The following is a 13,020-nucleotide window of genomic DNA, read 5'->3' on the forward strand; positions in this document are numbered from 1 at the left end:
CCGCCCAAAGTCTCTCGTCTGCCAAAAGTAACTGGAGGTCGTGTTGCCGCCGTTTTACGACCGTCATTTGCTGTTGTAAATCCAAATTGTCTTTTACTATTTTTAACTTCGAAAACGGCTCCGTATGGCCGTCATCTGTAGCACGCTCGACTCGTCGGATCTCCTGGGGTTCCGAATAAGCTCTCTGACCGTCGTTCTTAGCCCCAATCGCATAGTCCATGTGTAGTACCAGTCCTTCGCACGGGCTGTTTTTTAGACGCTGTAATTTTTCATTCGGGCATTCGTTTTGTCGTTGCAATTGTTCTGGTATCGTCTGGTATTTGAGTTTTGCGTTCCGTTCGTTCGGCTCTGGAAGTTGGACGATGGTAGTCTTGATATTTTCCTCTTTACTACCGTCCGAATCTATTTTCGTGCTCCATGAATCTTCGTGGACTTCGGCCAAACGATCAGTAAACATAGCTTTTTGTTTCTTAATTTCGTTCTCCAACCACGTGGACAGGCCGGCCATCTGTTTTTTCAACTGCTCTTCCTCTTCCGTGACCTCATCGTACAGCGACAACTTCGCTTCCAACTGTCTAATGTGATATTTTAAATCTCCCATACTGGTCGCCGATTCTTTATATCCAATTTTATTCTATAACAAAACATTTTCGATACATACATGATCGTCAATTTCTACTCGGTTTAATGTGATTTTTACTTACATAACCCGATGAGTTCATTTTGTTAAAACAAATTATTTTGGGTAATATATTTTGATTGTTTTAAATATTGATGTTTATCATCAACTAAGCTTGATTATTTTCATTAAAAAAAAAAAAACTCATAGTGACAGTATATTAAGCCAATAAATACGGTTAGTAATATAAACAGCTGATTGCGCTAAAAATAATATATTTTCATTTTAATAATCGAAAATCAAAGAAATAGATAGAGAGGAAGGTAAATATAATATTTGTTATGTGAGGTTATTGTAGTAAAATATTTAAACGTACCTTATTCTACGAACACCGCAACTATGACTATGCAAATGAAATCATTAAAATAATAAAACACCTGTTGTCAACAGCCCAAAAATGTGTGGACGCGCATCAAAAGACATTACAACGGTTATGAAAATCAACAACGCCATACCAACAACTCAAGATGAATAATTTAAAACTATTATCTTGAAATTGCAATGGAATTCAGCCAAGAATACCTGAACTCACCACCTTTGTTCAAGAACACAAAGTCGATTTAATACTACTCGGCAAAACCCGTCTGGAGAAACTCCAAACTATCAATACCGAATTACCCCACTTACCGCACAGACCGTCCAAAATTGTCTAACAAACCAACGCATAGAAGAACAGAAATTATCGTAAAGAAAAATGTACCACATCAACATACAATCCTGCAAACAAAAATGGAACCGACTACAACCCAACTCAAACTTAACGGTAAAATATTACAAGTAACAGCAGCATACAATAGTACTAAGGCAAAACTACACCGAAGTGACCTAGACACACTAACAATCCATAATGAACCCTTCCTGGTAAGCAGGCGACTTAAACTCCAAACATCCCAGCTGGAACACACTCATATGCAGTCACCGCTCCCGAAACATCAACCGGACGTCCTAGACATTGCGCTGATGGATCTACAGGCAACCCAATATACAATAACAAACAACAATTACCTTTCATCCGACCACAATTTCATTCAAATAGATATAAAAAAAAATCCGCTCCCAAACTGTCCACCAGGACCAAAAATCAAAAGTAAAATTAACTTGAAAAATTTTAAGAGCATCTCTCACACAAAATGATAGTTCAAACATTGACAACACAATCAGTCAAATTACAACAACGATACAAGATGCACTTGGAAACACGTCTTACGCTACTACGCCAAATCAGATGAAACCACAGCTACACGACGACATAACGCTAGAGATCGAGACCATACGGCAATTACCCAAAAATCTGTGTACAAAAAAACTATACATTGCACAAGTCAAACCCGTCAAAATCCTGTTAACCGGCCACAGTCAAAACCAATGGGACAGATTTGCTAAATCTCTCAATTTTAAAGACAAAACATTATACAAACTAAATCGACGACTACTCAATAAAAAATCTGCAGACACACCGCTCCAAACTACGAGACAAGTAATGCCCCACTGGGTAGTCCTCCTCCGGTTCTCTACGGATGCACATAAGGAAAAAAAAACCACGAGACAAAAAATATACGAAGCCGACGAAAAAGTAGAACTTTTCACAAATACCATCAACATACTAAATCAAGACCACACAATACCTGCTCGTCCAACTACATGTGCTACTCAGGCAATCGCAACACTCATTTTGCAATACTTCAACTGCAAAAACAACTTGACCTCACCACAACATAGATGGGAAAATGGAGACTCGAGCTTAACGCTGATAAAACTAAAACCATCCTGTATGGAGCTCAACTCAGCAGAAAAATGAGGAAAATCATAATACAAAACAAGTCCATCGAATGAAAACGAAACATCAAGTATCTTGGCATAACGCTTGACAAGAACCTTACAAACCCTATACAAAAGGCAAACGGTGTCAGTGCCGCACTATATCCAGTATTAAACATACCAATCAAGACAATACTACAAATATACTAAATATACGTTAAACCCATCTTACTCTATGGCTCGGTCGTATGGAGCGCACACATCAGCAATACCAGTTGGAAAAAACTCGAAGCAGTACAAAACATAGCTCTACGCATAAATATCCATCCCTATAAGAATCAGCAGAGTCAACATTACTCATATTTTTCCAAAACAGTATTAAAACATACACACATATAGCATTTAACACAATAATAGAAATTACCTCGCCCAAGAATAACAATTAACTGCAACACCAAGAACAACAGTCAAGAAAATTTCAATCAGGAATCCACTAAAATCAACCCTTCGACGATCAATATGCAAGAAATTGACTCGTCAATAGAAAAACTAACAAGTAGCATACAAACAGCCCTCGACAAAAGCGCAACAAGTTAAAAAAAGAACCCCACCAAGAACCAAATTCTCGATTGGTTTAACCAGAATAGTCAAGCCAGGCTGCGTCCGCGATGTGGGGCCAGAATATAAGACGAAAAATATTTAAATATTGTTTCATATACTTAAATATCAATATGTTGTATTGTGTTTTCGGACTGTGAACAGTAAATATTTTGTATATAACTATTTGTTTCACAATAAACGATGTAGGTGGCCCTAAAGTAATAATTAACGGCTGGTCCCAGGGCCGAAAAAAAAGGTATAATATCATGTATACTTACCATAGCTGATAAATATGTTGTAATAATTATATTAAAAGTAATATATTAAAAAGTGTTTAAATATTAACTCATGATTTTGGTTCTTTCACCTTGTTAATAAAGTTAAAGTAAAGTGAACGAAGAATACAGAACACTCAAAGTTTCTATGTTACCACAGTCAATTTATTCTATTTTATTTATATACCTATTTTTATAGTTTATGGTTTTTGTTTCTAATTCATATATGTTTATTTCAGTTATTAGTTAGTTAAATGAATAATAAGTTAAGTGTTTGTAGGTAATTAAGAGCACATAAATGTTTTCACCAATTAATAAAATGCAATATGAAAGACAAAAAAATCAACGATTTCCCCGTTATTACACAAATTCAACTGTCACTGTTTACAGATGACACTTTGTTCTATGCCGCAAACAAAAATTATAAATATGCAATTATTCGTCTCCAGAAGCAAATCGAAGTCTCAATGGACTAGTTAATGTAATAAAAACTCAAACTAAACGTCACAAAGACCATAGCCGTACTCTACGGAAACAAGCAGCTTTCTATCCAGTCCTAAATAGCAAAAATGGAATCCCAATGGACAACCGGCCGTCAATCTATAAAATGTACATTAAGCCGATTATAATGTACGCCACAGCGATTTGGACACCTTCCTGAGCGATTTAAACTGGTAAAAAATAGAGGCACTCCAGTTATAGTACGTCGCCTAACGTACTATAACTGGAGCCCACAACTAGTCAATAACCAGTCGCTAAAAAGAGCACTAGAGATCAGGACAATTCAGGACGATGCCAGGTGAGCCGCACAAGTCACGATTCGCCATGCCCAAGATAAATACTAATTGAAAATCCTAAGTTGATAATCTTCGAATGTGACCATGTAGTTGCTGATGTTTCAGACTCATCGCAGAGTCCCGACTTCAGAACGATCAAACATCATCAAGTTGATCATATTTTAATCTATATGAAAGCTTGAACGCATCTGTCAGCATTTTTTTTTTTTGGTCTTCCGTAAAAAACTGATTTGTAATAACTTACGTTTGAATATTAAAACACACTTGGCTGAAAACTATTTTAACTATTTTGTATTAGTGAGACATTGCCGAATTCAGTCATACGAAAGTCAGACGGGGGACAAAATAGCCGCGCTTAAATAGCGAACGACAAATTCAAAATATGCAACAGATACCAACTTTACTAGTGAGTACACGGCACGTGATGGCAATGATGCCATTTCGATAGAAAATGTCAAACGGGTACACTTACTCTGTTTTTGTGATTTTAGTCGACACCGATCTTACGCACCACCGTGAGGACCCTGAGAGCTCCCGCGAGCAGGTTCATGTCGGACAGTTGCTGTAAGCCACCTTGTCCAAGCGTGGCCAATCAAGAATGCGTCAAGAAAGTCTTGCAGTGTCAGCGACCGATACCGCCAAAACCGGTGTGTACGCCGCCCAAAGGGGTGAAGCTGGGCAAACCGTGCGGCGACCGGGTGTGCATGCCCTGCTGTCTCCCCATCGACAAGCCCGTGACCAACATACCCGTAGCCGACCCTAGACGGCCGAGGTGCATTCAGCTGTGCCCACATCCCGCGTACGCCGAGTGCAACTCGTGGAAATACGAGAAAAGCCGAAAGTGTCGCGGTGGTATACAGTGTATGCCGGACGACCATGTCACATGCATGGGAGAGTGCTTCAACATGCCCACGGAACATGCGCTGACCAGGAAACATTACATGGACAAGCAGTGTATGGGCTGTAAGGGCTGTGTGACACTGCCGAAAAAACCAGACCCGTGCTGCAAAGACGGATGACCGATCGACTATAGAATTTGCTCAGCACCGCTGAGACATGTAGGCCCGCACTGACACTAAATTAATTAAAAAAATTATAATGGTGAATATATATTTTTAACTCGGATGGCCACTTGTTATAAACTATTATTGATCGGCCAACGGGCTCCTCTCAAGGCGGTTGGCCCTATGAGGTACGAGGCGTAAGAAAATTTTAAATGAATAAATAACAATATGTTTGTTGTGTTGCTGAAAAAACTACTTCGCTATTGCTAACTACTAATACATTATTCTTATTTTCTGGTTACAATGGTACTGAGTTGGATGGTTTCCCTCGTACACCGGTAGGTCCACGACGGTGCTAGCGAGAAGTCATTATAGGGTAGTGTTTATATTTTATAGTTTAAAAATTTAGTAATCCAATTATTGAATAATACCTACGTCACGAATAAATAAACGCGGGTAAAAAATAGTAAGGTTTTTTTTTATCTCTGTATCAAACAGGCTGAGAATGGAACGCTTTCGTTTTCCTTTCCTTTTTTTCTCAAGCTACGCCTAGTTTTGTTCTAAGGGGCAACTTAGGGAGTTAGTGCCTTATACTTAAATTGACATTTACTCGGTCATAAGACATTTACATGTGCCTTTATATCCGCTTGTAGTGTGTTTACATTAATATCAGTAATAATATTTTATACTTGTATAAAATAGTTCTCCATTTCTCATTTTTTAATATAATTAAAATTTTGTATTCTGAATTAAATTTATATAAATAAGGGGTTAGTGAATAAAGATGTTAAGTGACATAATTTGTAAAATATTTTTTAATTTGCATAGTTATAAAAATAATTAGGATAAACTACACAATTTAGCAAAATATTATAATAGTTGAATGTGTGTTAAGCTTAAAAAGTTCAAAGCATTTGAAATTTGCCTCTATAACTGTTTTTAAATTAACAGTTAACACCTTTATCCACTCACCCTTTTATATAAGTTATGAAATTCAAGGTTTTTTAAAGATTTTTTTAAAAAATGTATTTTTGTTTAGCGTAACTTTTTGATTAAAATAATTATAAGCTTAAGTCGTACAATAAAAATCTCATTTTTATTTTATTTTACATAATTTGGAAACATTTCATGAAAAACTAATGAGATATTTCAAATAAATAAATTCTATGAAATATTAAACTTTATTCTGATACATCATACTATTTACTTGTTTGATTAATAACTTGTTTAACAAGTAATAACCAAAAATTCTGAAATTTTTACAGCACATATGTATGTAGAAAATCTGGTAAAAGTTTTGTAATGGAGATTTTTTTTTAGAGTTTCAAGTCCGTGGCCACATTCACGTTGTGCCGTTTGGTAAGCAATCAACATTTACGACTTGTAATTGTTATTTATACTTTTTTTTTGCTATTTTAATTCTTAAAAACTAAAATGTTTTTTTTCCTTTTTGAGTTTAATTTAAATACAATTTTTTTATAAACGCTCACGGTAAAATCACCAATTTATTTTGTTTTAGGATCACACCTAGCCTATTAAGTTAAACGTTAACTAGATTTAGAAACTTAGAAGAATGACGTTTGAATTATTAGAAAATATAATGGTAGTGTGATCAAATTATTTTTTTAACCAGCTTATTTAAACTTTATTAATTTATAATTTGACTGAACCATTTGTATAATCTACTTTTTAGTAATTATCAAATAGTTTATTTTGCTTCTGTTTTGGAGATGTTTAACATTAAGAATTATATACATTTTTTTTAGTTTTTATACAAAAAAGGAATAATAAAAAATGGATTTTTCAAATTGATTGTAGAAACCGGAATTTTTACTAGTTAATAAGTGCTAAATATAAAAAAATATACCTACATACATCAAAAGTTTAATTTTTTGCTTTTTCGATTACAGGACTAATTTTGAGTGGTCAACTACTGGTATTACTTTTATAAACATTTGTATACACACCATAATTGTTAATAAACCTATTTAAAATAATCAGTATTAACTGTGTTTTTATATAAAATTCAACTTGTATAAATCAAGTGAACTCGGAAAAACAACATAAATTATACATATTATACATATAGTCTAAATAAAACGAAACAAAAATTCAGCTGCAAATATTTGTAATGATTAAATTAAGGTGAAGTACTGACACAATTATAGTTAATTTCTAAAAAATACTTTTTATATATAATAAATTATTTACAAATATAAATTATTTTTTTTGGAAATTGAAAAAATAACTCCACCTAGCTTATTAGTTAAGGGGTAGTTTTTAAAAACTACATAAAACTTGAATTCAGTGATCCCAAAAACTTGATGAACAACATGATTTGTCTTGACCATTGAAAAATTACCCCTTAGCCCGATAACCCCTCTAGCTCCTCAATTAGGATGGGTTGTTTTAAAAATGGGTACCGAAAATGATTTCGATTGTGGTAAAGTATCATTATATATTATCATGTGTCCTATTAAAATGTAATGTCGTCCGAAATTGCCTTGTCAAAGTCAAAACAATTCCAATGATTTCCATCGAACCGTATCTTGGTCGGGTTAGGTTTGATTAACACGGCGACAAGGTCGAGGACACAGTCGAAAACAAGATGATTCGACATTATTATTATTAAACACTATTATAATATTATAACGTATAGGATAAAATCAAATACAACTAATGTAAATGTGCGAAATCAAAATCAAATCGACATTTGTCACGGTTGTGTCCGTAAAATTCGATTTTGTCGCGTTGGACTGATAATTGTTGTACCTATTTAAAAGCCGACTGACAAATCACATGTGAGCTATTGTCTCAGTGTTGTGTGCCCGTTGTAGTCGGTTTAACAATATTTAATACACAGTATTTATCGATATTTTTATTAGAAATGTTTTCGACCTTAACGTACGTTCAACAACAGCGACTTTTCAAAGAATTCCCCGAGCTGTCGCCTAATCTCATCAGACGATACGAGAAGACTTTTATCAGGTAAGCGACAAGAACCGTGTAAGCAAAAACATCTCATTTGCCTGAGGTCATGTTGGCTATAAACGACAATGCTGAGCTATTATTTTTTTTTTAGTAACTTTCAATTTGACGAGCTCCTTATTTACCGAAACATTCAAGTTACACCGAAAAGTTTTATACATTAATATAGTTAATTCGTCGTATATAATTGCTGTTCTATAAATATGTAAAAAAATTGGTACTTTGATGAATTTTAAACAAGAAATAGTTAATAGATCTTCGTTGTCAATTTAGAATGTTTATTGCATAAAATAGTTAGGCAACGCTATTTTAAATACAAAGTACAAAAAACTATTCAAATTATTAATAATTAATATTTAGCCTATGGAATGCTTCAAACATAATATTCATTGTACATCCATAGAAAAAAAGTCTTACAAACGTTTGTACTAAACTTAATGGCATACTACATAAGGAAATATATATTAGCTGATTTTTTAGCTGATTTTATAAAATATATTTAATAATTATAAGTCAAACAAATAAACCAACTAAATTATTAAGTTACCTATTGCTCAATTTATTATTATTTTATTTCTTTAGAATCAGAATATTGTATCACCATTTATAAGTAACTAGCCATAACTCATAACACAGTAAAACATGACTAATACAATTTTAAATTTAAAGTCAATACATTTTTTAATATAAGTCTAGTAATATTTTTTAAACAATTTAAATATTTAATTAAAAATTGACCAAAAAATTATGTGGTAATTCCACCAAAAGAAGTAAGTTTAAAAAGCGTACAGTTTTATAATATTTTGTTTGGCGTTTTAGTATATAGTATAAGTCAGTATTTTGGGACGAAGAAATTTCATTTACCAGGTACCTATATTTTTTTCCATAGCCAACCACAGTCATCAATTAGTCGATCATCTTTGCCTGACTTGAAAAGCGTATTGTGTTTACTACATGGTTTTTTTAATAAATATAATCGAATCAATAATAACGTTTCTGTTGTCGCAAGAAGTCAGTAAATGTTCAAACAACAATACCTATTTAGCTGAAATTAAAAAAAAAATAAAGTTTTAACCAAACGCCTTTTGCTCTGGTTGTTCATTTTAAAGTCAATCGTTTGTTTAAGTGCTTATTTTTAGAGTGGCCTTTTGTTTAAGTGAAGTTTTTCAAATCAAAAGTAATAGTTGAAATTACCATTATTTAGAAGTTTACGGTGTCACGCAACATACATAATAAGTATCAGCTAAATCATTGTCATTTTCAGTTAATATTATGATTTAAACGTACTCCGTTTAAATAGGAAAAAAAGGAAGAATTGAACAAATCAATAAATTATTTAGTAATTTTAATAACAAAAATATAAACTACTACTTTAGAATTTACAAAATCAGACTGAGACGATTCAGAGTGTGATATTAGTAATGACTAATGAAGGTAGATATTTTCATCTATCATTAATAATAATAATTCATATGTTGTTAAAGTAAATGTTTTGTCAATTATCAAATTTTTTTCGATTTTTTGTCTGTTACATGGTTTTATGTGTTCAATTTATTAGTGTATAAGATTTAAAATTTGTACACAAAATACCATATACCAAGTAACAACGAGACTGAGTTAGTCAGAAAAAAAGTATCTGTGATCGAATTTAGTTGTAAAATATGTATGAGGAAATACTACAAGACTTTTTTTAAACAATTTATTTACTTTTAATTTGAAAATTATATAATATGTCATATTATCCTGTATTATGAACTGACTTATTACTTGTGATACAAACTTTATATAGGTACTGTGTTAATATCAGTATTCCTCATAACAGATAACGTAAAAATGTTTTGTGATATTACTATACTAATTATCTTACTGTTATTTCAGTGAGTTCACACTTCACTAGTCAATAAAAATATGTATTAACCCTGAGCCCAAAATTATTTTTACCTAATAACTAAATTGATAGTTAAATTTTCATACAACTCTTGAAAAATAATAAAAATTACAAAATACTAAATATCTTACAATAAATCTTAATAACTTAAACAATTATTTAAATAAATGTTATCGATATTACAAATCTAAACTAATAATAATTAAATGGTAGGAAGTTCAAAATTGTTTTTACTGTAATAAAATTATACGTTACTGTACAATTAATTTGTTTATCCACTTTTCTTATTTAAATTTTTATTTTTTTTACAGTTTTAGCTTCGATTGGTTTTAAAATAATGTTTCTTTTGTGTCTGTAAACACAATAAATTGTTCCTCTAGACTTATTTACTTGATTAACACCTATATAAATTTGAAATCGTAAAACCGGAAAACCCCGAAAAAATTTACCGGTTTTTTAAACTTCGTCTTTGTCTTGCTTAACCTTGGCGAAAAACGGTAGGATCGACTCAACATTTTAATAGGATATATTAGACATGCTTTTGTCCATCTTCTGTAAATTAAAATCTGAAATTCGATAACTCTGCACCTCTTCACGGGTGTTCACATCTTTTTGTTTTTTATTTTTAGGCGCAAATTTAAGAATTTAGAACCGAAAATTTGACTGAAGATAAGTTTAATATAGTTCCACAACTCGTATAAAAAATAAATCTGTAAGCAGATTTTTTTTCTCAGTTAATTTATGAAAAACTTAAAACTTCAAAAATTTTAATTTTGAACACTATTTTAGATTTATGAAATTTAAATTTAGTGTACATCTTTTATTTATTTTAGTCTTAATTTGTTTTATTGTATAGATAATAATCTGACCTCACCCCCTTTTCACGCCACAAATAAAAGGTAAAATTAAAAACTGAAATCAGCGACCCTAAAACATAGTTTGAAGTCTTTAAAAAAAATACTGCGCAGTGCATAATATTTTACCTAGATAACATGTCAGGCCTCTGAGCAAACGAACAAGCAACATGCAAATTAGGTCAGTTATTGGAATCATTAAGGTACTCTTTACCTCGATTTAAATTATTCCAGAAATTGTCAATTTCTAATTAGTACAAAGCGAAACTGTACGTTTTCAGTTAGAATACATTTTTCTCAATCATTTTCGACTACATCGACATAAGAATTTGGCAATTATGATGAATAATTGAAAGTAAAATTTTTTTTTTTTACTTTGAGGTATGACACTAACAACGACGGATACTTGGACATAGACGAACTTAAGAGCATGATGATGGTCAGAGGTGTACCTTGGACTCATTCGGCAATCGTACGGCTCATAAGAGATGCAGACGAAGACGGTGACGGAAAATTATGTTTTCGAGAGGTAATGATAATAAAATACATTAAAAAAAAACAACCTATATTCCATCGATAATACATTTTGCCATAACAGGTTGAGTTTTAGACTTTTCGGATAATTATGTAGACAACAAACACATTATAATGGACATAATTCTTGAAATATAGGTCCTGGGAACTGTTTAAAAAAACGGTACACTGTATTATAAGAGTATTTATTACAAATTAAAATGGCTACAACGTGGATGTAAAAATAACCGTCCATTTCTACTGGACGAATTCGGTTTAAAGACCATATTGTGACTTTTGTGTGATACTTGGATTGTTTACAGTTTTTGATAACTCATCGAAAAAATGCGGAATGGGCTCGACGCGTGTTGTGTTCTTTACCCGAAATCGACGTCGGCCGAGTAGGAGTGAGAGGAGCTAAAAGATACTTCGAAGCCAAACAACCTCAACCAGAAGTCCACCACGCCAAACATAATATACATTGATGTCAAAACGCGTTAAACTAGGTGTGTATTTAAGTCTGACTAACTTTATGCCGTTGTCAAAATACAGGGTTGGGCAAGCCATTAAGTGAAAAAAATAACGATTAAAATAAAACGAAATGATTTATTTCAATGACTATAAAGTTCGAATAATATTATTAAATTTATCACGAGTACAAAAGGGGAATTATGATTAAAAATTAATTAATTTAACGTTAACTTTTTTTTAACAAAACAGCATTTATTTGTATTTTATAAAAATAATATGAACCGTTAACATAATAATATATAGTTTACTTAACTATAAAGACCAATATTTTGAAAAAAAATGAGCAATATTTACAAGTAATGAATTTACAACAAAAAAATATCTGACTTACTGAGATAGGTAAATTATAGCTGAAATAATACTTAAATAATTGAAATTATAAATTTCAGATGAAAAATGAATAATTGTCACTAAAGAAATGGACTAATCGAATAATTAAATAAACTGATATTTTCTAATTTATCAAAGTCTACTCTCAAATCTGTCAAAATAATGTTACATGTTCAACGACAAATGTTTAAATCGTTAAACAACTGGTCATTTTTCAGTGTTTTATTAAAATATGATTATTTCAATAAAAAAATATGATATTCCACAGACAGCTCGACAGCAACACCATTTTCTGATCATCTAAATAATCTTATCGTCAACATAACAAATGTACTTATTACTGTGTGATTTATTTTATATTTTCAGTTACCATAATATGAGTCAAGACATTTAATCAAGGATAACACAACGCACAATGTAATTAGATATATAATTTAATTTTTAAGATATTCTTGAAATACTTAGATGATGTATTTTTCAGTTTTTTTTAATATACACATTATGCTTGTACACACATAATATAATTAATTTATTATACATAAAAAAAAATTATATATATATATTATATTCTACACTGATTGAACAAACATATATATTTTGTTTGACTACTGTTAATCTACCTACCAGTCATAAATTATTAATGGATTATTAGGTTAATTAACGTCGAATTTGAATTGGACAAATCGTTGAACACCGGTGATAATGGTGTGCTTAAACTTAAATGTTTAAAAAAATAAAATTTCCATGCTGGTACCTATTGAGTTTGTTACAAAAAAATAATGTCTTTACAAATATACGAACAA

General features: G+C 31.7%; 1 protein-coding gene across 2 annotated transcripts; it reads left to right on the plus strand.

Annotated features, from left to right (window-relative positions):
• The first annotated feature begins 7,949 nt into the window (after positions 1–7,949).
• Positions 7,950–12,723, plus strand: LOC126847751 (EF-hand domain-containing protein D2 homolog). Of its 2 annotated transcripts, none has more exons than XM_050588147.1 (4): positions 7,950–8,101; positions 11,225–11,372; positions 11,680–11,862; positions 12,584–12,723. In XM_050588147.1, the coding sequence occupies exons 1-3, from the start codon at positions 8,001–8,003 to the stop codon at positions 11,839–11,841; spliced, it is 411 nt and encodes a 136-aa protein (XP_050444104.1). In that variant the 5' UTR covers positions 7,950–8,000; the 3' UTR covers positions 11,842–11,862; positions 12,584–12,723. The 2 variants fall into 2 exon arrangements, with proteins under 2 accessions (XP_050444104.1, XP_050444105.1); XM_050588148.1 differs by lacking the exon at positions 12,584–12,723 and adding an exon at positions 12,277–12,384.
• Positions 12,724–13,020: the final 297 nt, after the last annotated feature.

Source organism: Adelges cooleyi, unplaced genomic scaffold (assembly GCF_023614345.1).
Source record: "Adelges cooleyi isolate 19-005CV unplaced genomic scaffold, UGA_ACOO_1.1 ACOO_flye_CR_arks_rails_tigmint_CR_PRNA_118, whole genome shotgun sequence".
NCBI lineage: Eukaryota > Metazoa > Arthropoda > Insecta > Hemiptera > Adelgidae > Adelges > Adelges cooleyi.

What these genes read in the sequence shown, in the direction of transcription:
- LOC126847751 (XM_050588147.1), top strand. Translation starts at nt 8,001, where the DNA reads ATGTTTTCGACCTTAACGTACGTTCAACAACAGCGACTTTTCAAAGAA. An exon ending in TACGAGAAGACTTTTATCAG is followed by an intron (nt 8,102 to 11,224) that starts GTAAGCGACAAG and finishes TTTTACTTTGAG; the next exon opens with GTATGACACTAACAACGACG. An exon ending in GAAAATTATGTTTTCGAGAG is followed by an intron (nt 11,373 to 11,679) that starts GTAATGATAATA and finishes GATTGTTTACAG; the next exon opens with TTTTTGATAACTCATCGAAA.